Consider the following 27,483-nt stretch of genomic DNA (forward strand, 5'->3'; position numbering starts at 1 on the left):
GGTGTGGGTAAAATGTTTATAGTTTATAGGGCTGCCCCCTGATAGTCGACCAAATGTTAGTCGAAAAGAAGAGTCTTGATCGACCAAGTTTTAATTGGTCAGTTGGTCGCAGGAAAAAAATAACTCCACAGGAAACCGACAAACACGGGTATTACTGCTGGTTGGATGCTAAGTGGTACTATGGGGTAATTTTTGTTAAGCGGGGTTAGGGTTAAGCCTACACAATAAAGCAAGACACCTTGATTTTCAACTTGATTTATTTTAACTAAAAATTCAAATGAAACTGGATAAAAATTAAGTGCAATTAAAATATGTGTTGTTCAACTTTTTGAAAGATGGCTTTACAACAGTTGGCAAAGAACCTACTTCATCTGTGCATTCTCTACAGGTCGGATATTTCGTTATCCGGGAAAATACATCATGTGTGTGAATAAATTTGTTTTGTTCCCTCCTTCACGATATATATATATATATATATATATATATATATATATATATATATATTTAGAAATGTATTTGATTTAAGTTTTTCGTTTTTTAAATAAAGTAATTTAATTTTCAATGCAAAATCACTAAAGCAAGAATATTCACCAATCCCTCAGCCCAGGGGTTGCCAATGTAATTGGATATTGCGAGATATATATACATAGATGTTTTATATATATATATATCCATTGAAAATTAAATTACTATATTTAAAAAAGAAAAACTTAAATCAAATACATTTCTAAATTCAAATTGCACTCCAAATGAAACAAAAAAGCAGTAAAATCCAAATAAAATAATGAAGTGATCAAAAAAATTATATATATATATATATATATATATATATATATATATATATATATATATATATATATATATATATATACTGTAAGTAACCACCTCTCCATTTACCGTCAGGCAAGTATCCGTCTAAACATGCAGGCGGAAAATGACTTACACAAATGAAGACATAAAAACAATTATAAATGTAAACATAATAATTATAATGACGATAATAATCACTGAAATATAAATCATGGTTCGAGGTGAACGTGTTTTTGTATTATTTTATATTTTAATCACAGATGTATAGGCTGCAGAGTTGCGTTCACAATGAACTGCTCTGTGGAAATAAAGCGAACTGAACTCAAAGCACTTCCTGAGCTAAGATGTCTGAGGTCATTTGCAGCACTCACAGACGATACTGTTCTTGCAAAAAAAAAATTCAGAAGACAGAAACAAAGAAAGAGTGAGAATCTCTTACATGTGCGTGTTCCACGAGACTGCACGCCTTCGTACAAACATATCTGCACATAGACAGTTTTTCTGTCATCTGTTATTAATAATATAATAAAGTGTGTTTCTTCAAGCACGTATCTGTGTCTCTACAGGCAAATTATTTGTAATATTAATTTGATAATAATAATATAATAATAATAATAATAATAATAATAATAATAATAATAATAATTTTATACATTAATGGGAAAACGAGCCAAATATCGTCTTGACATCATCAAAGGCATCAGCTATTGGTGATCACTCTGACCATCGTCGATCCCCGAGATCATCGTCTGTCGGCACAACCCTAATGTGCATTTCTCTCTATAAATTAACAAAATGTTCAGACAGACTCTGGTTTTTCTGTCACATTCAGAATCATTGCCACTTTTGCCAGTGTCGCTGTGGCTCACTTCGTGCATGCGCTTGTAAAATTTATATTTTAAAGGCTCTTTATTAAGGTTTAGTATTTCTCTGTAATGTAGAACATTGTTAGAAACATTCTTTCTCAGCCCTGGAACTCAAACCATTTTCTGATGCCCCCCAATATATATATATATATATATATATATATATATATATATATTTTTTTTTTTTTTTTTTTAAGTAATTAAATTAATATCATAAACGTGCGACTAGTCGTCTAATGGCATAAATTAATGACTACTAGTCGACTAGGAAAATCTTTGGTCAGGGGCAGCCCTAATAGTTTAGGACTCGCACTCTTTAGATATTTTTTCATGAGTTAAATGCAGTGTTTGTGGAAGACAGACCAAATTATTTTGAAAAGAGGTGCACCAGAACTCAACTTACAAATGCGAGTAAACAGGATGAAATTTATAGGGATGGGCCATTTAAATGAAGCACTGTTTAGGGCCATTAAAAAGCTATCTTCAGAAGAATAATCAAAGCCTCATTAGAAGAGCGCATATTCAGATAGAACGTTGGTGTTAACATGCATCAGAAAGTGAGTTTTCACAAGAGAGCAGCTGAGAATTAGTTTTACTAAATAGATGAAGATGTCCATGACACCGCCGAAGTCTCGGATGACTGCAGTGGGAGTGAAGAACAGGCCATCTGCCATGATCTTCAGGTTCAGCTCAATGCTCATGAAGATGACAAAGACATATTCTCCAATCTGCAGAGAAAGACAAGATTTAGTGTACAACAGCACAGAATGACAATTAGCAGTTTTTAAATTAAGCATATCACAGGTAAGGGTGTTCTTTGTTAAGTGCCTAAAACCTCCTTTACCGTGGTAAAATCACTGTGATACACTGTGGCTCTTTTATTTTATAAAATGGCCAATTGACAATTTATGCTGTTGTATAGAATAAGTAATATAGCTCATTATCTTACCATTAACTGGAGGTTGTTTACAGTTGCCAAGCAACATTGCAACTAGACGCATTATCGAATGTCTGTTTATCTGCATTTAACAGCTTTTAGCATCCAATCAGACTTCAGAGTCTGAACTATCTGTTGATTATCTGTAAGTCATTATTAATTTAAACTGCTAATCGATATCTACTAAAACAGAGAAGTATCTTTGCAAACTTTAAATGCAACATATTTGATGTATTCTTGCAGTAATCATCTTGTAACATGATTTTTGTGGCCATTAACAAGCTCAGCATTAAATTTCTAGCCAGTAAAGCCACTAATAAGAACTCAGCACAGATTACTGCATATTTGCCAGTTTTTAAATAATATTTCCTCTTTTGCAGGTAAGTCAGAGAAGGTTGTACAACTGGGAGTGCCTGGACACTTAACTGAGACTTAAATCTTGCTCTTAAACATATAATTATCAGTTAAAAATCAAGTCATTCTGGACTGTCTGAAGGGCAGCTTCAATCAGTGGTGTAGAAAGACAGAACTTTCGAGAGCGCCTAGTCAATCAGCTCCATCTTTCTGTCTCATAAATGACAGCATATGAGATTTGAAACATAGGCACTTTAATAATGTTCACTTTCAAGTTCACTTTGAATGTCATGCTTTCAAAGTAAATCAGTGGGGATCATGATCAAATGTGCTTAAAATGGCAAAATCAGTTTGAGTGGCAATCAAAACTGGACTGCAACAATGAGACATGATGACCAGCCTTCATGAAAGAGATGAGGAACATTTACAGGGTAAAGAGTTAGTTGGGTGTGCGTGTGAGATAGATTGGTGAACATCTGGGTTTAGAATACCTGAAGGGTAGGGACATGCATGACTCTAGTAAAAGGGGACTCAAACATCATGGAAATACAAGAGCAGATGGTGACCACGATCATCACCCAGTCCAGATAGGTGACCAAGCCCAGCAAATCACTGGAGAACACACACACACAGACACACACACACAAACACTCAAGGTTTAGTTCAGGTTAAATGTGCCAAAAAATGGTTCCCTTTCGAAGAAACATCAATATTGCATAATGATGCAATTGGGACTACGTCAGTGAGTCTGAAGCCTGTATACAATCACACCAATTTATTGGCTGATGGCACTTAAGCGACGGCCATAGGGAGCTGCATCACAGAATCCATTTAGGTGGATGCTTGGCGCCATTTCACCAGATTTTCTTACTTCAGTGCACAAATTTGTCTAAGCCTGTGTTGATTACTAGTGACTCACACCAAAGCGAGGACTTTGTTCTCCCTTTTGAGTGACAACACATGAGGACGTCGCTGTAAATAAGCAGTTTGTGTGCGGATTCAACCGCATTGTTAAACAGACCCGATGGTGCTTCATCGAGGCTCTGTCAAACCATGCAGTCTCTGAAATGAGCCATGTGAGCCTTGAGGCTCCGGTTCTTGTCATAAGAAGAAGGATTAAGGATGGGTACCAGACTTTTCCTTGTGCCATTCTCGCCGTCGAGACATGCTCCTTGATGTGGCGAGTGGCCTAGTTCGGCACAGCTACGCGTCACGCAGGACGTTTTCCATCAGGAAACACTGGTTTGGAGGTATTTCATCGTGGGAATGATGGAAAAGGTAGGCACTTGTTTAAAAATACCTAATTTCTTCTATTTTGTCACCCTAGAGAGTTTGCAAAAATGTAATGAGGCAGTTCAGGGCATGGCCTCTCTTTCTTTCTCTCCTGTTTTTGGAGCGCTGTTGCGGGGCAGGCGAGCTCCCGTGTAATCGGTGCTTTGGAGACACAAAAACGGAGCATTTTTTATAATACAATATTGTGAACCGACGTGCAGGGTGCAATTCTCCCTGGGTCCCAGGAGATGGCGAGGCTGAGATACTCAAATGATTGCGTGGCCGTCTTTTCTTTGATGGGAGAAGAGATGCAAATGCTATCTCTGTCCCAGTTTAATGGTGGCACGTACTTCACACTCCTTGCTCCTTTTAAGATGTGTTAGTTCTGCACTCACTAACTTTGCAGTCTTTCCGTTGTTAAGGAGTTTTGTTTTGAGTTCTTCATCGGTCACGCTCTTACTTCTCCTCGTGCAAATCCGCCATTTGATATGCATTGGATACATGAGAGATTAAGCGTACATGGGTGATGTCATGATCTGTGTATGGAGGACCAAACATGTCATAATTTATGTATGGACTGGATTATAGTTTCTGCTTAAGAAACCATTGGGTCATAATTTGTGTATGGAGGCAAACTTGTATCAAAATTGTTCTATGGAGGCCAATTGGTATCAAAATTACCTATGGAGGCCAACTGGTATCAAAATTTGCCTAATAAAGACAGGTTATGGCTCAGTCCCCCCCCCACGACTTACGCTGGGGAGCGAGCATAAAAAAATAAAATAAAGTAAATAAAAATAAACTCCCATTACGAATCCAGCCTCTGTTCATTTCTTTCCCATGTTCACACATTCTTCCCTGTTCTAAAGCTAGGGAAGATGGGTTATCTGGCCTTCTCTGCTGTAAATACATTCAGAGTGACCCATTTTTTATACTTGTCTGATCGAATTCGGCCTCTGTCCCCATGGGTAAGGGTCTTGGGACAGGCATAACGGATCTCTATGTATAATAAGCACAAGTGTTTACGAATCACACTCCCATAAATGTCACACGCTTTTCCCCCCATAATAAATACAAGGGCCATTGTGGCAAACCTGCTTGCTCTCAGTTCCTCCCATGTTTGCACATTCTTCCCTGTTCTAATGTTAGGGAAGATGGTTTATCTGGCATCCTCTGCTGTAAATACATTCAGAGTAACCCCTTTTTATACTTGCCCGATCAAATTCGGCCTCTGTCCACATAGTCAAGGGTCTCGGGACAGGCATAATGGAATTTGATGTATAATAAGCTCAAGTGTTCACAAATCACACTTTCATAAACGTCACATGCTGTTCCCCCCATAATAAATGCTGGGGCCATTGTGGCAAACCTGCTTGCTCACAATTCCCTCCATGTTCGCACATTCTTCCCTGTTCTATGCTAGGGAAGATGGTTTATCTGGTGTTCTCTTCTGTAAATACATTCAAAGTGACCTCTTTTCACAATTGCCAGATCGAATTCAGCCTCTGTCCCCATGGCCAAGGGTTTTGGGACAGGCATGACAGAATTCGATGTACAATAAGCACAAGTGCTCTCCCCCAATGTTCATACACTCTTTCCTGTTCAAAACATCAGGAAAGATAATTTTTTTTTCTGTAAACATTCCTGCTGTAAGCATACTTCAGGACGACAGTCATTATGCCTAAATACAATAAAGGCAAACGTTAAACCGTATTCAATCAGCCACAATGATGGAGGTGCAAGGACTTCCCTCCACTGTGCCGCTTTCACCGATATATCGGTATCGGCTTATATTTTGCTGATATGCGCCAATATGAATTTTTTTTTTCAGAACATATAATGCAGAAAACAATGCTTTAGAATTGGTGTCATAGCATAGTTTGTCCAGCAGAGCACGCTCCAACTCCATTGTTTACCGAGCTGACTCTGAGCTGATGGTGGTTCTGCAGACAGGGCGGAGTTAAACGGTGCGGATTTGAGCGGTCTCTTCTCGTTAAATTGCTAACTAGTTTGTGAAGTACATACTGGAAAGATAATAAAATATGACCCCATCATTTTATATAACTAATATAACATTAACCCTGTCCCTGACAACCATGTCACTCATATTTATCACATCTGTTTTCTGTTAGCCAGCTATAGTTTATCAGTGCAGTAAGTAATGTAGCAGATTGAAAGGTAAACATCAGAGCATCTTTTTGCAGCTCAGCAGACAATGGTGCGGTGGTGGATTGTATGTGGCGAGTGTTGATTTCACGCTTCGCTGTTACCTAGTTGGTGAGACACAATGCTGGAAAGTAAATAAAGTCCATCTTTTACTCTCCATAGCAACGAGCTTACAGTTAACTAGCTAACCACGTAGCTACTTTCATACCTTGTCAGCGTGTAAACATGTATTCACCAAACTGTTTTGTTCAGGATTTACAGTTTGGTACCCCCTTCAACTGAACAATTCCAGTTGTTGCATTTATAAAATGTAATATTTAAAAGTCTGGTTTTCCAGACATTAAAATAGGATACGTAATAAAAGTAGATTTATTAAATAGTATATTTGCCCTGTGTAAATAATAATATATAGGAACTGTATCTAAAATAATTGAGGGGTGATAAATACTAATACAATAGGCTGGAAAAATAGACATTTATTCATTTTAATATCCTATATATATATTCTGAATGTGTTGAAACTTGACACCGGGTGACGCACCCTAAAAACGGCACCGTTAGAACGGTTTCATGCTGAAGAGCCACTTAAAAGTACGTTTTTTTACTCTCGTAAATGTAAATGAGTGTAAATGCCAACACCATCATATATGTCGAAAGGACTGATGCCTGTCAACCAAAACATGAGCTCATTGATGTCATTAAATGAGTCTGCTTTTTCATTCCATCAGTTACTCCTGGTCGGAGGCTGCCGTATATATTTAGTTTATACGTAGGGTTACGTTCTACCTAAATTTATTGGTGCAACGCTCAAATATTTAGTAGAGCATAAATTGTGACTTAGTGCCCATTTATGCCACTACTAGGCTAAGTTGTAACGTACGTATAGCTGGTGCAACTGGCCCCTGATGTTTATTTAGCTATTTATTTTATTTTTATGTATTCTTTATTTAAATGGTCAGCCACTGACTGATACTAAACAGTACTGATGTTTATTTAGCTATTTATTTTATTTGAATTTATTCTTTATTTTAATGGTCAGCATTTGACTGATACTAAACATACAGTACTGATTTTTATTTTATTTATTCTTTATTTAAATGGTCAGCAATCAACTTATACTAACAGTACTGATGTTTATTAAGCTATTTATTGTATTTTTATTTATTCTTTATTTTCTCAGTGTTCATTTCTAGAATTTGTTGACAATGTATAATGATAATGTCAAATGTTCTTTGATAAAAATATTTGTTTAAGAAAACAGCCTTCTGAGTACCTTTGCATAGTCACATCGGTGCAAAATCAGTGCACAATCCACATAGAAAGGTCTGTTTTCATTCCAGCTCAAAAATTAGCTATATCGGTCACCATATCGGTAATCGGTGAATTTCCCCCCTCTAAAATCGGTATCGGTCTCAAAAATCCCATATCAGTCGGGCTCTACTAATCATGAGGCATGTTTCCAGCTCACCAGCTCACATGAAGCTTCATTCATGAACAGCTGACATGGACAAATGCATCCTATGCAGATGATAGCCCTGACAATTATGTTTTTCATAACATGTAATGTATGATCTATGTAAAAACTAAAAAATAAATAGTAAGAAGTTTTATCATGCATAATAACTGAATTATAACTGTAATTTAATAAGAAAGTACAAGTGTTTGGTATGTAATTGATTGTCTCTTAAATTCCAGAATGATGGTGTGAAGTATTTTCGGGATATTTGCAGTTATAGTTTTCTTATGAAATTCATGATTAAAATATACACTTTTTGAGCGGGAAACTGACAAACCTTAGAACAAAGGCCATAAATTAATTATCTTGAAGGGAGGACACTTTGACCACGGGCCCTCTGAAAAGCTGCCTCTGATTGGCTTAGAGATTCTTTGGGGTGTGAACAAACCGAATGGGTTAAAAGACCAGCCTGGACAACCCCCTCTAGTTCTTCTCTGCTCGACGGCCTTTACACGCTTTGACCTTGGTCCTGGGAAGTCCCAAGTTCTCCGTGGCGGGTGTCCTTGCCTCCGGGCTCTGCCTGGTCATTTCCATCACCCATCCATCAAACCAAACAAATGCCTACTGGAACTGAACCAAGCCAAAGGACTTCAAAGAACTCCACACGCCAAACAACGCACGCAATGCAATGCAAGTACAGACCTCCAGATTTTTGCTGAAATCTGGTGCTTTCTTTGAATATAATATGAGTAACCCGATCTCAAATCACGGCGTATTAAGTTCTCAGGATTTGTTCAAGGCAAGGTCTGTAGACTCCATAAAAGGTTACAGATAATTAATCTTCTGTCAAAGCTCACTTACCAAACCGTGTTTATGTTTGTTTGTCTATATGTTAGATTAGTTGTTTGTTAGTCAGTTTTATGTTGCAGATTAGCAATAAAGTCTTGTTTGTATTCAAAGATAATTTGACTGTGGTATATTTTGATAAATAATCTTGTCACTCGATTTTTCAAAAATCTTTGCACCTAAGCTCGAACCATATTTAAAAGATTTGTGATATTTTCAATAAGCCATGAGAATAGTATTACACCAATAAATGAATTAATAATAATTCCCTTATTAAAGCTAATTCCTTACAATAGAAATTGTGAGCAGATACAACAAGCCATTGTATTACGATTTTAACGGTGGAGAATCTTATTCAGACAAATAATCTAATTATTTGTCATTTATCCATATAATGGTTGTTGAACGCAGCTAATTCCATTATAAATGTCCTTACATAATGGCGTAGACATGCCGAAAGTTTAATTAAATTCCTAACACACATACTGTTCCCTACATAATGATGGAGGTACGTGGGCACTTTAACCCATACTGCGTACATTTATACTACCATACTTCCTACAGTTTTTTTTACAGCATAATGTCACAACTGCAGCCAGGGGACTGGTTTGTTACAATAGATTTAAAGGATGTTTATTTTCACATTCAATATTACGCCAAGGCCCAGGCGTTTCCCAGGTTCGTTTTTGGGGTCAAAGCGTACCAATTTTGCATCTTTCTTTAAGGAATTGCGTTGGCACCTCATACGTTCACAAAATGATTGGTTAGTGTTAGCTCACTCAGAGAATTTGGCTACACAACATCGAGATGTCGTTCTCAGTCACTTAAGCAGTCTAGGGCTGCGAGTCAACCTAGACAAGAGCATCTTGTTGCTGAGGCAACAGACTCTGTTTCTAGGGGTGGAGCCAGACTCGCAAACAATGCAGGTGTCTCCGGCTCATGTTCTGTCATTCCGCCAGAGTCTAGCAATGTTCAAAGTGGGACATGTTCTCCCTGCAAAAACATTTCACAGGCTATTGGGGTTTATGATCGCGGCATCCACTGTAATTTCCCTGTGCATGTTGCATGTGAGACCTTTTCAGTGTTGGATGAACTCCATAATGGTACTTCAACCACTGAGGCATGCGTTTAGTCCCATCAGAGTGACACGTGGGTGCTACAAAGCTCTGTTACCATGGAAACAGAACCGCTTTCTGTTGATAGGCGTTCCATTGGGACAGGTGTGTCACCACAAGGTGATAACGACAGACGCCTCCTCTGTGGGTTTCGGGCGCTGTGTACGAGAACCGTCCTGCTCAGGGGGTATGGACGGGTCAGCGGCTGAATTGGCACATAAACTGTCTGGAAATGCTAGCGGTGCTGTTGGCATTGAGGTTCTTCCTTCAGGAATTTCGGGGCAGTCCTGTCCTCATCCGGTCGGACAACAGGACGGTGGTGGCTTACATCATCCGTCAGGGAGGGGTGTGCTCTCCTGCCATGCTCAAACTGGCACATCACATTCTTCTGTGGGCACGGGACAATGTGCTGTCTCAATGAGCAGTACATATTCCAGGCTGGTTGAATTTGGGGGTGGATCTCCTGTCCAGACAGGTTCAAATGCCTGGAGAGTGGACACTACACCCGCAGATTGTAGAACAAACCTGGATGAGGTTGGGAAGAGCGGAAGTGGACCTGTTTGCGTCAAGCAAGTCGTCACACTGTCCCCTCTGATCTCTCTCACCCCTGGCACTGCTGGGCATCGATACACTGCCGCATCAGTGGCCGACAGCACCTTTTTATGCATTTCCAGCGATTAACCTACTGCACTCGGTTCTGCAGAGGGTTTGGGATGATCGTGTTCGGCCTCTGTTAGTGGCGCCATATTGGCCATCTCAAGTGTGTTTTTTTACTTTGGTCTCTCTCCTGGAGAGAATGCTTTGGGAGATTCCAGTTAGAATGGACATGTTGTCTCAGGTTCCTGCATAGGTTCATGCCTTTTGCAGAAAATCTGGAGAAATGGCACGAACCGTCCGCCTTTATGGATTCCGTGATGTGGCTCCCTATGGGCACTGCTTAAGCCCCATCAGCCAATAAATTGCCGTGATTGTATACAGGCTTCAAACCACATGACTCACTGACGTAGTCCCTTTTTTGAAGAAGAACTCGGCTTGAAGAACTTCAAGAATTTTAAATATCTTAAGTAACTTTGTCTTCATTTTGCACATCTTTTTTAAGCTGTGAAATCTTTCTAGGACCCTGCAGCCCCAAATTTTCTAATCCAATACCACACCAACTCACTTAGTCCCTGGTATGTGTTACAGAAAATGATTTTACAAAAAGAGTCCTACAGAACTGACAATTGAAAATTGAAATGGTCAGAAAACTGAAATTACAGCAAATCCCATATACCTAATTTCTAGAATAAAAACAAGCAATATATCACAAACATGTCTGGGACATATTTCCCCCCAAAATCTAAATAAATACAAAGTTTCTCTCTTTCTCCCTTCAGTATATATACTGTATATCACTATTAAAGGGTTCATGACATGCCTTTTTTGTATTTTAATATGTTCCTTGGGGTTCAATAATACTATCAGTTTTTTGCACAAAAAACAGTCATATATTTGTAAAACATGATCATTTTTCACCCTAATTTTTTCTGACCCTCTGTCAGAAATGATCTGTTTTGTTGATGCTTCTCCTTTAATACGTGAGAGTAAACACCCACTGATATGATTGGCTCTTTGCTCTTGACTGACCTGCTCTCTCATGCCATCTCTCTGCTAACCGCTGCCAGGCGGGGCTATGGAAGTGATGAGATAAATTAGGCATTGAGGTGTTGTTTTGGAGGCGGTCAAATGCAAAAGTATACCACAGTGTGACTTGATAATGGGGAGGAAGTAGAGAACAAGTCGTTTTGGCAGCTTGGTTTCAACAAATAGTCTTTTCACAGTGAGGATGAAGTTTTGAGTTCTGAAACTTACAGTGTGTTTTTAAAGTACAGTGACATCTTATATATTAAAAGATGAAGGGATATTTGATTCCTCATGCCACGACCCCTTTAAAAAAATTACAATTTGAAATATTTTTTTATGACAATTAAGCATCCACCCCCAAATTCTTTTCAAGTTTTATATTATTATTTGTTTTTAAATCAACCTAAATTAAAGCCAGTACAAGAAATACTACCATGGTGTTTAAAAACAGTACAGTACTTAGAATGTGGATAGAAAATGTGCTTAACTATCATCCAAATGATGTCAAAACTCTTAATCGTACAAAAATATGCCTTATTGTCTTTATACAAACTACAATTTATTATTTCCTCCTTTTGATTTTGGGGTGAAATATGATTTGGACATGTTCTTTTTAGCCTTTTTGAGATTCACTCAAATGCTGAAATAATCTCTATATACCATTTATTTGAAAGGTTAAGTTAGATGGTGTATAAATGTTCTGTTTTTATTATAGTCTAAACCATTCAATCATAGTGAAAAGCATTTAAAACTTACTATAATTGATGGTATTTTGTGCTCTTCACTGCACCTGTAATGGGATCCGTTTTTGACCTATTCATAAAAAGCCCATTAACAAACAGTGTCAGCACAGACTGAACAGGATTAGAAATGTAACACACATGAAACAGTTTGAGAAACAACATGGCTTTTTATCAGTGATAATGGTACAAAGTGATTAGTCATCTTATTGACGCACGTGAAAATGCTAACTAGTGACATAATGCCATGGATTTGAATTGGCTTTAGCCTTACGCGTTGAAACGGGCCCGGACAATCATTCGGCAAAAGTTTCTGAAGCGATGCTCTCTACCAACGATGAAGAGTGGCTTGTCAAAATATGGATGGTTTTCCCGGAGTTCCTCCTCTTGGACTTTTCTGTGAAGGGAATACATAACAATAAACCATTCTGAAATATCTGCTGCAAACGTTGCTGCCCAATGTTGTTTTTAATCAAAGATTCAACTCTCCAAAAGGCTTTGGTACATCAGACAAAAATAATGTATGAACATACAGTATAGAGGTCCTGGATGCATAGAAGGAACCTTGCTAATTTTGTAAGCATATCTGGAAATCTGCTAACAGGTGATCTGATCTCTCCTTTACAGTCCTTCTGCGGCCTCTGAACATGGCAAATGAATACAGCTGAACTCAAACAAAAGCTTTGCTCCTGTGTAATAAGTCTTGTTGTCAGATACAGATGGCATCACAAAAGGTCTTTAAGTTAAGACACCATGATACCATCAGTAAACAGAACAAGAGAATGCTTAATAATTCTGGCATGGCAAGTTTTGTGGAGAGAATAATAATAATAATAATAAATAAAAAAATAAAAATAAAACATGCTTAGACCAGCAATCATTTTCTTGCTTGTCCATGGTGGCTTATGTTGGTTAGTAATCGTTTGATCCAGGTCTAGCTGATGGACCAACACAGCCAAGATAAACTGCCAAAAAAAAAAAAAAAAAAAACACATGCAAAACTGTTTGAGCAGCATGATCTTTCTGGTCAAGCTGGTTGACCTAAGAAATATTGCAAATTAAGCTAGTTAAGAAACCTGGTGGGGACACCAGTATACCAGGGGGCGTATTACAGAAAGATCCTAACTTTAGAATCCTATCTTATGCGCTTGGTTACCATGGCAATTTACGTTAGTATCTCATTTAGGACTAAATATATTACAGAATAACATTTCCTAAGTGCGTTATCTTATCTTATCTACAGATAGGAAAAGAGAATTACAGAAGCATCCTAACTTGCCAAAAATCTTAACCAAAAGTCCTAACTTTAGGATAACTCTTCTGACGTCCTAACTGAAGATTTATTTAAAAGCCAGTGGCTACAGTCACAATACAATACTATGTATCATAACTATGGCACTGTCTGAGAATGGTGCTACATTTATTAGTCACAAAACGAAGAACAGCGATCTTTGATGGTGGAAATTTTTTAGAAGAGCCAGATGATGTGCTGCGCTTTGATGACAAACCACTGATAAGTAATTACAGACTCCCAAGAAATATGAGAATGCAGTTATAAAAACTTTTATTTTTGCAGCCTTGCAATTAAAAGTGTGCCGATTTTAGTTTCATTTTCATCTATCTAATATTTTATTCACAGCAGCCATTTGTGCGTTGTTTGTTGCTTGGTAACAGACATGAGAGTTAATTATCGAACTTGATGGAGCTAACTATAGATAAGTTATGATTTTGTAAAATATGATAAGATTCCTAAATCAAGATAGAATTTGCTTCTGTAATATAACTTTGTGAAAAATCCTATCGTTACTGATCATATCTATCTTAAAACTTAAGATAGGAAGTTTTCTGTATCCTAAACAGTACATAAAGGGTTACTGGATAAGTATTTGTAACAATTTCAAAGAAATTACATTGGAATTTACATGACTTCTATGATCTCTGAATATAAAAAAACACAATATATGCTAGTGGGCAGCAATGCAGGTCTTTAACTGTGTGTTAATGTGGAAATACCGTTTCATCTCGGCCTGCTCCTTTTTCTCTTGGATCATCTTGATTTCACTGTCCTCCCGCTGGGCGTTACGATAGCGGACTGTGCTGGAGTGCTGCAGAGTTCACACACAGACATCACAGTTAGTCACAGATAGCGCTATCCTTCCTATCTGTCAGTTCTATTACTCAGTGACATCTGTGTATGTGTGTGTATTTACATCCTGAGTGAGCGTCTCCAGGGATTTCCCTCTGCTGATTCTCTGGCTGGTAGAGCCATGTCTAAGGGATCTGAGTCAGACAGAGCAGGTTCATACGTATATTTCAGCATATCGCAGTGTCTGTTATAACCATCCAATAACCTCCTCTAACAATCATACTATCTATCGCTCTATTAATCATATATATAAATCATGTCTATCCATCCATCCATCTAATAATCCTTTATATAATTCACAAAAAAAGAGATGATGAGTATGTGAAGTGTTTCCCCACCGGCGTTCTTGGCGGATGTGGTGCTGCACACTGAGAATGGATCTCTCTTTGGTTGGCTGACCCTCAAAGGAGCCACTTAGCATACGTTGTCTGGTGCAGGCTCTGAAAATAAACACAGACAGATCAGAACTAGGTCAACAGCAAATAAATAAGTTACGATACAACAACAACAGCACAGTATGGTCATTTTTAAGGATGTCAAGGATTTGAGACTGAAACATTCTCATTCAACATTTGTTGACTTTTATTTTATAACTGTCCATCCAAAACAACATGAAATTGACTCATTCTGGACTCTTGAATAGCCTATTTTTTTAAAGGGCTCATGATCTTTTTACATATAGGAGCTCACTGTATTATAAAAACATACTGTAAGTCTAAGAACTCAAAACGTCCTCCCCAATGCAAACCCCCCCCCCCCAAAAAAACAAAAACAAATATATATATATATATATACATTTATCAAATTCAAGCTGCAAAAATGCCTTGTTCTCTACTTCCACAACTTTAAGACATTACAAGTGGGCTCATTTTGTTGTTTTTCTTTCTTTTTTTTTTCCTCCCAATTTGGAATGCCCAATTCCCAATGTGCTTTTAAGTCCTTGTGGTTGCATAGTGATTCACCTCAATCTGGGTGGCGGAGGATGAATCCCAGTTGCCTCTGCGTCTGAGACCGTCAACCCGTGCATCTTATCATGTGGCTTGTTGAGCGCATTGCCATGGAGACATAGCGCATGTGGCATCACGCCGCAGCAACCATGCTCAACTCACCACGCGCCCCAACGAGAACGAACCACATTATAGCGACCACAAGGAGTTTTACCCCATGTGACTCTACACTCCCTAGCAACCGGGCCAATTTGGTTGCTTAGGAGACCTGGCTGGAGTCACTTAGCATGCTCTGGGATTTGAACTAGTGAGCTAGCGAACTCCAGGGGTGGTAGCCAGCGTATTTTACCACTGAGCTACCCAGGCCCCCACATATGGGCTCATTAATACATGACCGCCTTCACAGCAAGACATCAATGCCTAATTTTACATCCTCACATCCACCCACTGGTGCTCAGTTGGTTAACTGACGAGAGAGCAGAAACTATAGGCCCACTATTCCTGCACACCAGAGGGGTCTTAAACAGTACTCCTTGTGTCCATCTGGAATATATTTAATTATTTTTCTATTTAAACATGCACTAGACAGACTTCTTTGACCATTGTCATGCATCTCGATTCACTTTAAAAAGATGTGGTGTCAAGTTATAACTTTTAAAAGGAGACCCCCATTCGGTTTCATTCTGCTGCACTGTGTTGGGCTTTACACGTTTGTTTAGATCAGTGTTACTATCAGAAATAATTGACAATTATTTATTTAGTTATTAATTAATATTTAAATTAATTAATTGAATCTAACTCATTAAAACCTCATATGGGGCTCCAGTAAATGTAGTGCGCTATGTTTAGGAGCGGGTTTGGTTATTAGCAATAATTAATAATTATCAAAGATAATTATTAATTATTAAAATCAATAGAACATTGATGAGAATCAATGTTAGCTTTTTTAATCCTTTAAATCAACAATTATCAAAGATAATCACCAATCATTAACATCGATGAAACATTAATTAAAATTAACACTAGCTAATTGATCATTCAAATTCAACAATCATCAAAGATAATTATCAATTATCAAAAATTAATAGAATATTAATAAGGATTAATATTGACGGGGCACCACCCTGGAATCAGGGACTAATAACCAGATAGTATAACAGTCTCAATATTAGAATGTTTTCTTAGGAAAATCGACATCCGAAGAATATCGATTTTCGGAAAAAAAAAACAATGAATGAAGGCTTGAATCTGAGCACTGACATCCCATCAGCATTACACAGGTGTATGCAAAACAAACCAAAACTCTTCTCTTTGTAATATAACAAAGTTTATTTATGCAGTAATATCAATTAATAATTAATACATTGCAGTCAATAAACTTCCGACATACAACTACAAACTAAACAGTGAAATGATTAGATATGGAAACCAAAATAATCCTGTAACACATGAGGGTGTGTGTGTGAGAGTGTGAGAGTGTGTGTGTGTGTGTGTGTGTGTGTGTGTGTGTGTGTGTGTGTGTGTGTGTCTATAAGGAGGGACGCGCACAAAATGGCGGACGTGACTCTCGTGGAGAGTGTGTCACACAAGACTTCTGGCCAGAGAATATGGCCGTGAATGTGGGCGGAGAGAAACCAGTCAATGGTAGCTTAGGGACAAAGCTGAGCTTTATCACGAAGCTATCTACTAGCCAAAAATGTGTGCGAGAATGTTTGTGAGGGGTGGGTGTGTGTGTGTGTGTGTGTGTGTGTGTGGTTAGTACGAGAGTGAGAGAATTAAGTGATGGCCCCAAAGCCGGTTTCGCGATCGTGGGAGAGAAAGCAGCTGTTCGTTTATCACTCAGAGATACGGTGGATGGCTCGTAAACCGTCCCGCGGTCTTTGATTCTTTAATGGATAAACTCAGTTTGCCGGTCTCACCCGCGATGGCGGAAATGCACAACAGTCCAATGTGGTTGGACTACAATACAGCAAATCTCATTCGTGATAATTAATACCCTGAGTATTAATAATGAGCAGACAGGGTGGTCCGTAAACTGTACAAGCAATAACCTTGATACACAAGAATAACATACTATAATATTCTATCTCTGCCCAGACGTAAACCTCTTACTTGAATCGCATGAGAACGCAGAATGTGTGTTCATCCGTCCTTTAACTCCGACTTGGTTTCTTGAGGCTCGGGTGATGACGGGAGACCGTTTCCTCACTCTGTCGGCGGGCGGTACGACTGCTGATTCTCGGCGGGCTGGCGGAGAAATCAGCGATGTCGACCTGATTGAAGAGGGAAGAGAACTCTTTTTCTCTTCACTTCTGCAGGGAAATGGATGAAGATGTGGATTGCTCGGCAGTCTCCTTCGGATCCGTTAGAGTGTTCGGTGGAACACAGAGTAATCTCAACTCATCCAGCGAGATGGAGATTGTATGGCCACAGTTTCAATTCGGACGTTACTTCCTTGTGCCACGAGGCTACACCTGAGTGCAGCGATGCAGCTACACACGGCGGGCTGTTGCTGGAAGCAAATCCTGGAAGCATTTCAGAGGTATTTCTGCTCCTGATGATGTCATGGTTGAGGTGCGTTCTGTCATGTGCCTCATCCAATAGGAGTTGAGAGTTCGATCCTTTAGTGAGCAAGGCTTCTTGGGATTTGTAGTCTGTTTTGGACTCCCTTTGTTTGATTTTGGCGCAGTTTTTATCAGTAAGATTTATGACCTTTTATGTGGGGGCCTGAGTTAGGTTTTACGACTGTGTTAGGCCTGCCTTTGTCTTCTATCTGAATACATGAGGCCCAACATCCCCCCCTTTGGTCTGAAGAGTTGGTTGTTGTCCAGCATCTTTAGAGCAACTGAAGGGCCGAACAGTTCTTGTCGGTTCACAGTAACCTGTGGGTTACACCATCCATGTATTCCTGATAGGAAAGAAAATGGTTGCACAGTCCATACAGTTCATTAGAGTTCACAGAGGCTTTATCGTCTGGACAGAGATTGAGGCACATCTGGGCATAGAACTTCTAGCTAAATCTAAAACTACATTCATCACACAAACATTTCAAGTTATTGGAAGGCACAGCATTAACCATAACACAATCCTTTGTTGTTCTTTGGTCATAACACAAAATCAAAGTAGAACCTGACATTGGTTACTAGGAACAAAATGTTAGAGGAAAGGAGGGTTAAAGGTTAAAAGGCTAATCCTTGGAAATGATTGGGGTTAATCTGTGGGATGGGCTCAGACTGGTGTGTAAAACGCGGCTGTACGAGGAGTGAGTCCAGTCTGGCCTGTAGGTGTTGAATGTACCTGTACATGGCGTGTGCAATAATTGCGATGATCCAACCACTAAGGAGGAGCCAGAGGGCAACCAAACTGATAGGGTGTTCTTGGTAAGATGACGATCTGCTTATGTGACTAGGAAATATAGTGGTCAAGCCAGTCGGTTTGAGACTGAACTTCACTAATTTCATCCCTTCAGCCTGAAGCTGCTGTTGAAGGGTGTCATCAATGGTGAGGTTGTGACCTCTAAATGTGTCCATGATCTCAATTTCTGCGTCATGTTTGTCGACGTTGAGATGGAGGACAATATTGTCAATGTGCACGGTGGCTCCTTGGGGAACCATTAAGAACACCATTTGGTTTGGTAGTGTTAGTTTTAATGGCTGTATCATGGCGGTTGTATGACATTGGGACTTCGGTGGCTGGTGTGTTAACGAGCCAGCGATTGCCTGCTCACTCTACCCTTGTCTCTGTTCCTTCCATCTTTGATGGACATGCTACCTTGACACTTGTTCAGGGAATCCGGCTCTTAGGCCGCAGAGGTAGTTAGTCATCTCTCTAACAAAGGGGTTGCGTTTGGACAAACCCAATGAATGTCCTTTGTCTTGGTTCACATGTTTAGGTTAGGGATAAGGTAGAGCGAGGGGTCCTCATCATGGTAGGTGAGTGTTGGTGGTGTTTTGAGGTGAATGTGTGCATTACCTCTCTGAAAACCAACATTAAATACGGACTTTAGTCTGTATATATTCTGCCTTTCTATGATGGTAGATAGAGGATTGATAGAGGAAAAAAAGTGTATGTCATGATCCCTTTAATAAATTGTCCTGTTCTTATTGTGCACAATTCATCAGTGCATGCTTCTAAAGAAAAGAAAGAAAAAGGTCATTTTTATATGCATTCATCAAAATGTTCCCCAGCACTGAAATGACTTTTTCTGCTAAGGGTGTATGTGTGGTGCAAAATAACCAATGAATATTAACCAATAGTACCACAGTGTTTTTCTGGCACCAAATTATTTCCCTCTGAAAATTCTGTTTCACTCTAAAATATATCACATTTGCTGTTTCATGTTGTCACCATATAGGATGCATCTGTTCTGGCTACATCTAATACATTACTCTCTGCAAGTGAGCTTTATGAATACAGGATTATGAGATTATCAGAAATCAGAAGCACACATCCATGTTGCTATGCCACATTGACTGTCATGTGTTCTGTTGTATGCCCAACAACAGCAGATGGTTCTCATTAGCTTGCACTGTAATGTACAGGTGGAAGTGTTTCTGAGGAATGGGGAACCCATGGAGTGGAAGCTAATTATCCTTTTTTTGTGTGTGTGGTCAAATGTGAACTGAGGAGTGGTGAGTAACAGCGAAGTGAAGATAAAACAGTAGGGGGAATTAATCTCCTAGGGGAAAAAAACTGGCACACTTAATATAAGTATATGAGGTTAGACACCTACTAGGCACCTAATATGTTCCAGTTCTAACATAAACTAGATGATAAGTTGTTTAATTTGTCTCGAGCCTCCTTTGCCATAACAGTAAATACGTTTTTAAAGGATTCCATTTACCTAACACCACAGCAACTTGCTAGCAATGTGTGTATGGTCCATTCTCAGTAAACTGTTCCAATTGTGAGCTATTGTATGTGTGTACCCATGACTTGCTACTGATATAAATAACAGGATACTTCACTTAGTCACATTATTTGTTGGATTTAACTGTGTAATGCAAAATACATGTTAAAATAAAACATACATTTTATTTTTTAAATGTTTGCTTTTGACCAGAAGATCAGGTAACTTGCATGTCCCCATTTACCACCATTACATTTTTATGGTTTATACAGAATAAAAATAATCAAATGGATAACTCGTAGGCAAATGTTGTGTTTGTGACAACTGCATAAACTGGTACTGTTTATGCACATTAAGATTAAACCTAAAACAAAACCCTAACAGGTGAATCTTTCAAAGGAATGTCTAAAAATCTAATGCAACTGGAGAGACTGCTTCAATAACTGGCACTCCAAGATTGTTCCGTCGATGAAATCCGATAGGCTGTTTATACTCTAAATCAGTGATGATCTATGTATGCTTAGAAAAGCCTGCTGCTCACCACCGCCTCTCTATTGTCCATTAATTGCAAACTCATGTACCAGAGCACAGCTAATGACAATTTCAGCTTCAAGAGAACATGCCGCCCTTAATTATCATCACTGGTGATGAGTGCCTGGCTGATGAGGTGTGTGTGCATGTGAGTGTGCAGACAGACCAAAAGCCCAAGACGGAACAGAAGACGTGGGATGGCTACTGATGTGCCGTCTGGACGCTTAGCAGCAGGAGGAGGGGTGGATAAGGTGAGGTGTATGTGTGTGAGTGGTGTGTGTGTGTGTACCATGAAGGGGATCAACGTGCTCTGAAAACTAAAGAGGCACCGTTGATGAAAATTGTGGGAATGTGTGACTGCATCTCTGCCAGATTTTAAAATATTCATTTATTAATTCACACTCACAGGTGACCCACTAAGGATCCTGATACGGAGATGCCATTCTCTGCTCTGACTGCTGGGTTGGCTGGGTGACAAACAGGCTTGGGAAATAAAGAGTTGAAACCAAAACACATTCCCCTTGTTAAGGATTTAATGTGTTGTTACCAATGGCTGCAAGATAACAGAGCAATTCTCTTGTGCCTTTAATTTCAAAACACAGAGCATCACATTAAATATCTTAATACAAATCTACTGATTTTGCAACATATCTGCCTAGTGTGCTTGTAATTTGGAATGGGAAATTTTGTGAGTGTAGGAATTGCAATTAAAGCAAAATACCAAACTATTCGGTGACAATATTGGGAAAATTACAGCAGATAAGAATAAGATGCAAATTAGTACAGACATTTTTTTTGCTAGTAAATCACAAGCTCACCGAAGAATTTTATTGACAGTGGTTTCCTTCTCCATGAGGTTGCGGGCTCGGATGCTAAATATTGACTTTCGCAGCTGAGAGGAAAAACAAAGGTTTACACAGTAAGACACACAGGTGACACAGATTATTAAATAGTATAATCTATATGTATATAATATAAATAATATAAATCAGTACTATCATGCTGGCAAAACTGAATTTGATATCAGCAAACGATGTCTATTCAATTTTATTGTCATCAGCTAATATATTGCTTAATAACTGCTGGTTATGTAAGTTTTGTTGAATGGAACATAGTTCCGTTCCCTTCAGAACATGAGATGAGATTATTGTTTAGTCCTTGTATGCAATGAGGGGGCAGACTGTGGGAGTGATGCAGTGTGCTACCTTCTGATCTATGTATTTATTGTCCTCGATGGCAGATCTCTTGGAATGGTCGCAGGATGAGGATGACGCTGAGGGAAGGCGGCGAAACAGACAGCTGGGGTCTTGCTGCTGTCGGTCGATGAACTGCTTCATGAAGCTCTCCCTGCAGCACAGGCCCACAGCCACACGTTACAAAACAGCCACGTGCAAACATACAACAGATTCAAGAGGACAAGTTAGGAGGCATTCAGAGTGAAGGAAAGTGAGGAAGTTTCTTTGCCAATATGTCCACAAATCAAAACTTTATGCAATTGCAATTGTACAATAAAATACATTTCAACATTTTCTGAAGAAAACGTGAGTGCTTGCCTGTGCAGAACTGGCCACCACAATTCCAGGGTGTTGCTATATGGCTATATGCTATATGGCCCATGACCCATGATCCTACTCCTAAGTGTAATTTTTAGTTCCCTAGATATTGCTTGGGTCCATTCTGCAAAGCAAGTTAAAGGTTTTTATTTATTTATTTTATCGTCCACCACGTGAAAATTGTCTGAGCACTCAGAAAATTAATAGCACATGTCTCCTCAACAAAATTGCACAATTTGAGCTATCATTCGTGTCTGTAATACAAATGGTGCAGGAAAAGCTACAAGCTGAAATTTAGGGTTAGGGGTTTGAACAAACATCATGATGCTTGTCTTGCCTGAATTGTTGGTGCAATTGTTTGCGATGAACAGAAAATGACTGTATAGTGCTTACAATCAGGCACACAGTACCTGATTCTAGGCACAGTGAAGTCTGAAGGAAGCTTGGAGATTTTCACCATCTGTGGTCGATTGGGGAACTTTTCAAAGATCCGTAATCGCAGTGGAAGCTTTTCTTTAGTATCAGCGTTGGCTTCGCTCTGTTTCAGCTGTGGAGAGAAAGAAATGAGTGGTTTAGGGGCATTTATGGGGCCACAGTGTGTTTTCACACACAGAACTCAAGGCATTTGGTGGACAGTCAAAAACTGACATAAAAGTTCCCCATCTGTCACTCACTCGACGTTGTGTCGATGTAGTGACACTAGGGGTCACTTTTGGGAGCCCAAAACACCTCTGATTTTGAAAAAAGGCCAATGGGAATTGGCGAGTGCAATTTGCATGCCACTCCCCCGGACATACGGGTATAAAAGGAGCTGGCTCGCAACCACTCATTCAGATTTTCTCTTCGGAGCAGAGCGGTTGTGCTCAGTGAGATGAATTCCTCCGCTGCCTGTACTCACCTCAATCTGCTGGATTTACGGTGCATTTCAGCGGCTTCGTAAGAGTGAAAAACACACCAGCGGCTCCCCGCCTCGGTCCTTCTACCTATAGGTATGAGGCCGCATCGGTTAGCACTGGGGGCGATTTGGGGACTTCAATGGGAGCACCTCCGCCGGGTAACCCCCCACGGACCTCCCATTCCTCAGCAAGCTCGCTTGCCCTGATCGGGCTCTCGGATGAGACCGCCGGCTCGTCTCAGGGCGAGTTCAACCTCTTATTCGGAGCTCGGGAAGATGATGAGCTCTCGATCGCAGCATCGGAGAGCGGGCTCGTCCAGTCTGACGCTTCCTCCTTCGGGTATGGTCGCCCAGTCTCAGGCTGACACAGAGCTGACGGACATGCTTGCCTGGGCGGCCGCGAGCGTCGGGCTAGAGTGGAACCCTCCACTCTCCACTGAACCCTCGCGGCTCGATGATTGGTTCCTGGGCCCAGAGCGCCCCTTCCCAGTCCTTTTCTTCCTGGAGGTGCATGAGAGCTGACGTCTCCAGGAGACGAAGGTCATGGCGTGGTCTCTCGGGCAGGCGATGTCCACCCTGCTGGTCCAGGAGCGTCGCCTTTGGCTCAACCTGGTCGAGATGAGGGAGGCTGACAAGGCACAGATGCCCCCATCTCCCAGGTTGACCTGTTCAGCGACACCGTCGAGGACTTTGCCCAGCAGTTCTCGGCGGTGAAGTATCAGATGGAGGCTATCCAACATATCCTGCCCTGGTGTGGTTCAAGACCCCGCACCCCGTCTGCTCATCACCAAGGGCTTCCTCCTGCAGCAGCAGCACCGGCTCCACTGCAGCCCACCCCCGCGGCCCGGCCCCGGCGTGGAGCCCACCGCAGGAAGCTGACGCCACCCGTCTCACGGCCTGCCGCCAAGAACCCAAGGAAGGCTTCGAAGCGCCCCTGAGACAGGCGACCCAGGGACGAGGAGACCTGCTGCTCTGGAGCTGGTGGACAGACCACTCCATCCCCCGGTGGAGGGCCGAGAGGAGAATCTTTTGTTTAATTTTCATTTAATTTTGCCAAAAGTTCAACAAAAGAGCAGTTTTCTTGTTCCCTGGGTCACATATCCGGTGCGCACGGCCGTTGTCACTACCACCGTCCACCGTCCCATTTCAGCAGGTTTGGCGCACCAGTGGCGGGCCCCCCGCCCCTGCGCGCCCAGCTGTGGCACAAACACGCCCACACCAGGTTGGTTCCGATGGACTGCGGGGACGATATTCCTCCTCCCCCCTCCCCGGCCGATTCTATGGTGGGTATCAGGAGCCAGGTAAGTGCTTCGATGTCCCTGGACTCAGCACGGCCACGGGGCTCGAGCCCTCTCGACGTGGCACCTCAGGCTCTGCCCCACCGCGAGGCCACACCCGCCGGTACGTCCAACGAGATTGTCCCCTTGGTCCCCCTCGCCCGGAGCATGGACGCGTGGCTTGCGCTTCCCAACCCATCATGATGGCTGAATCGGCTACATGATTCATTTCGCCAGGCGCCGCCTGGGTTCAGCGGCGTCCGCTTCACCTCGGTGAAGAGCGAGAAGACTGCTACCCTGCGTGCAGAGATCATTACCCTTCTGTGGAAGGGTGCGATAGAGCCTCTCCCTCCAGCTGAGATGAAGAAAGGGTTTTACAGCCCCTACTTCATCGTACCGAAGAAAGGTGGTGGGTTGCGGCCAATCTTGGACCTGCGAGTACTGAACCGGGCTTTGCACAGACTCCCGTTCAAGATGCTGATGCAAAAACACATTCTAGTGAGTGTCCAGCATCAAGACTGGTTCACGGCGGTAGACCTGAACTTATCACGCGTACTTCCATGTCTCGGTTTTACCTCGACACAGACCCTTCCTGTGGTTCGTTTTCAAGGGCCGGGCGTACCAGTACAAGGTCCTCCCTTTTGGCCTGTCCTTGTCCCCTCGCATCTTCACGAAGGTCGCAGAGGCAGCCATTGCCCCGCTAAGGGAAGTGGACGTCCGCATCCTCAACTATCTTGACGACTGGCTAATCCTTGCTCACTCTCGGGATATGTTGTGTGCGCACAGGGACCTGGGGCTCATGCACCTCAGCCGGCTGGGGCTTCGGGTCAGAGCATCTCTTTTCTTGGTTTGGAGTTGGACTCAGTCTTGATGACAGCACGCCTCACGAACGAGCATGCACAATTGGTGCTGAACTGTCTGAAGGCATTCAGATGGAAAACAGCGGTCCCACTGAAACTTTTTCAGAGGCTCCTGGGGCATATGGCATCCTCAGCGGTGGCCACACCACTCGGGTTGATGCATATGAGGCCGCTTCAGCACTGGCTTCAGACACGAGTCCCGAGATGGGCATGGCACTGCGGGACACATCGCATGGTCGTCACGCCGATCTGTCGCTGCTTCTTCAGCCCTTGGACCGACCTAGCATTTCTACGGGCATGGGTTCCCCTAGAGCAGGTCTCCAGGTGCGTCGTGGTTATGATGGACACTTCCAAGATGGACGTGCTGTCACAACAGGTCATGCTCGATGGAGAGTGGAGACTCCACCCCCAGGTGGTCCAGCTGATTTTGAGTTGATTCGGTCAAGCGCAGGTAGACCTGTTTGCTTCCCGGGAATCCTCCCACTGCCCGCTATGGTGCACCCTGACTGAGGCACCCCTTGGTATAGACGCGTTGGCACACAGCTGGCCCCCTGGACTACGCAAATATGCATTTCCCCCAGTGAGCCTATGTCAGGGAGGACGAGGAGCAGGTAGTCCTAGTAGCACCCTACTGACCTCACGCTCCTCGCGACAGCCCTCCCCCTCCCACCCCCCGGCGAACTCCCCTGAGGAAAGACCTTCTTTCTCAGGGACGGGGCACCATATGGCACCCGAGACCAGACCTCTGGAAACTCAACATCTGGCCCTTGGACGGGACGTGGAAGACCTAAGTGGCCTACCACTCGCGGTGGTAGACATGATCACTCAGGCTAGAGCTCCCTCTATGAGTAGTCTGTATGCCTTGAAGTGGCGTCTGTTCACTAAGTGGTGTTCTTCCCAACGCGAAGACCCCCAGAAGGCTGGGGGGCGGCTGTCCCCCTCCACCTTCAAGGTGTATGTAGCCGACATTCTGGCACATCACGATGCAGTAGATGGTAAGTATTTGGGGAAGCACAACTTGATCAGCAGGTTCCTGAGAGGCGCTATTTGGTTGAATCCCCCCAGACCGCGCCTCATCCCCTCATGGGACCTCTCGGTAATCCTTCGGGGTCTACGGGGAGCTCCCTTCGAGCGCCTGGAGTCAGCTGAGCTGAAGACACTCTCTTTGAAGACTGCCCTCCTAACTGTGCTCACTTCCATCAAGAGGGTAGGGGACCAGCAGGAGTTCGGTCCGGGCTACTCTCATGTGATCCGAAAACCCCAACCGGGCTATGTGCCCAAGGTTCACATGACCCCATTTAGGGATCAGGTGGTGAACCTGCAAGAGCTGCCCCAGGAGGAGGCAGACTCAGCCTTGGCATTGCTGTGTCCAGTGCGTGCTGTACGCATCTATTTGGATCACATGCAGAGCTTTAGAAGCTCGAAGCAGCTTTTTGTCTGCTTTGGTGGTCAGCGGAAAGGGAGCACTGTCTCCAAACAGAGGATCGCCCACTGGGTCATTGACGCCATCATGATGGCATATCATGCTCAGGACGTACCGCCCCCCATGGGGCTATGAGCCCACTCTACTAGGAGTGTGGCGGCCTCCTGGGCCCTGACCAGTGGTGCCTCTTTAGCAGACATCTGCAGAGCAGCGTGCTGGGCAACACCCAACACCTTTGCGAAGTTTTACAATCTCCGGGTTGAGCCGGTCTCGTCCCGTGTATTGTCAGGTACGAGCAGGTAAGTTCTGGGACAGCTGGCCGAGTGTACCACTTGTGCATAGTGCCTTTCTCCTCCCCTGAGGTGAAGACGTGCGCTGTGACTCCCAGTCATGTTCACAATGTTGTGATCCCTGGATGACTTTCCTCCTTAGCCCTGTGGCAGCCGAGTTTGTGGAGAAACTCACTGCCGGCCCAGTACATGTGCTAACAAAGCATGTACTGGGGTAGGTGCTCCACATGTGCTGGTTCCCCATAGGTGACCCCATGTGATATATCTTCCGGTAAATCGTTTCCCTGTCGGTAAACTGTGTCTTCCTTGGGCAGAGGCCCCTCTGCCCCCAGTCACTGTGTTTGTAGAGCTCCTCCCCCCTCAGGTAGGACCTACCATGGGACTTCTCCACATGACATACTTCCGACAAGACTCGGTAAGACCATGTGACGTATTTCCACTCAAAATGCCCCCCCCCCCCCCCGGGTAGGGTGTGGTCTCCACGGTTTCTTCCCCTTGGGAGTGACACCCCCAACGTAGACACTTAT

General features: G+C 42.2%; 1 protein-coding gene across 6 annotated transcripts in view; it reads right to left on the reverse strand.

Moving 5' to 3' along the window:
- The window catches only part of nalcn (sodium leak channel, non-selective), a 213,835-nt gene that overhangs the window by 60,353 nt on the left and 125,999 nt on the right, over positions 1–27,483 (reverse strand). For all 6 annotated transcript variants that reach the window (XM_051709746.1, XM_051709745.1, XM_051709743.1 and 3 more), the window contains 10 exons: positions 22,622–22,758; positions 21,864–22,005; positions 21,477–21,550; positions 14,670–14,771; positions 14,396–14,465; positions 14,199–14,290; positions 12,460–12,582; positions 12,202–12,258; positions 3,459–3,579; positions 2,273–2,404 (listed from right to left, as the gene is read on the reverse strand). In XM_051709746.1, coding sequence (XP_051565706.1) covers positions 2,273–2,404; positions 3,459–3,579; positions 12,202–12,258; positions 12,460–12,582; positions 14,199–14,290; positions 14,396–14,465; positions 14,670–14,771; positions 21,477–21,550; positions 21,864–22,005; positions 22,622–22,758 — 1,050 coding nt within the window. The remainder of the gene's footprint in view (positions 1–2,272; positions 2,405–3,458; positions 3,580–12,201; positions 12,259–12,459; positions 12,583–14,198; positions 14,291–14,395; positions 14,466–14,669; positions 14,772–21,476; positions 21,551–21,863; positions 22,006–22,621; positions 22,759–27,483) is intronic.

The sequence above is a fragment of the Myxocyprinus asiaticus genome, chromosome 11 (assembly GCF_019703515.2).
Source record: "Myxocyprinus asiaticus isolate MX2 ecotype Aquarium Trade chromosome 11, UBuf_Myxa_2, whole genome shotgun sequence".
NCBI classification, from domain to species: domain Eukaryota; kingdom Metazoa; phylum Chordata; class Actinopteri; order Cypriniformes; family Catostomidae; genus Myxocyprinus; species Myxocyprinus asiaticus.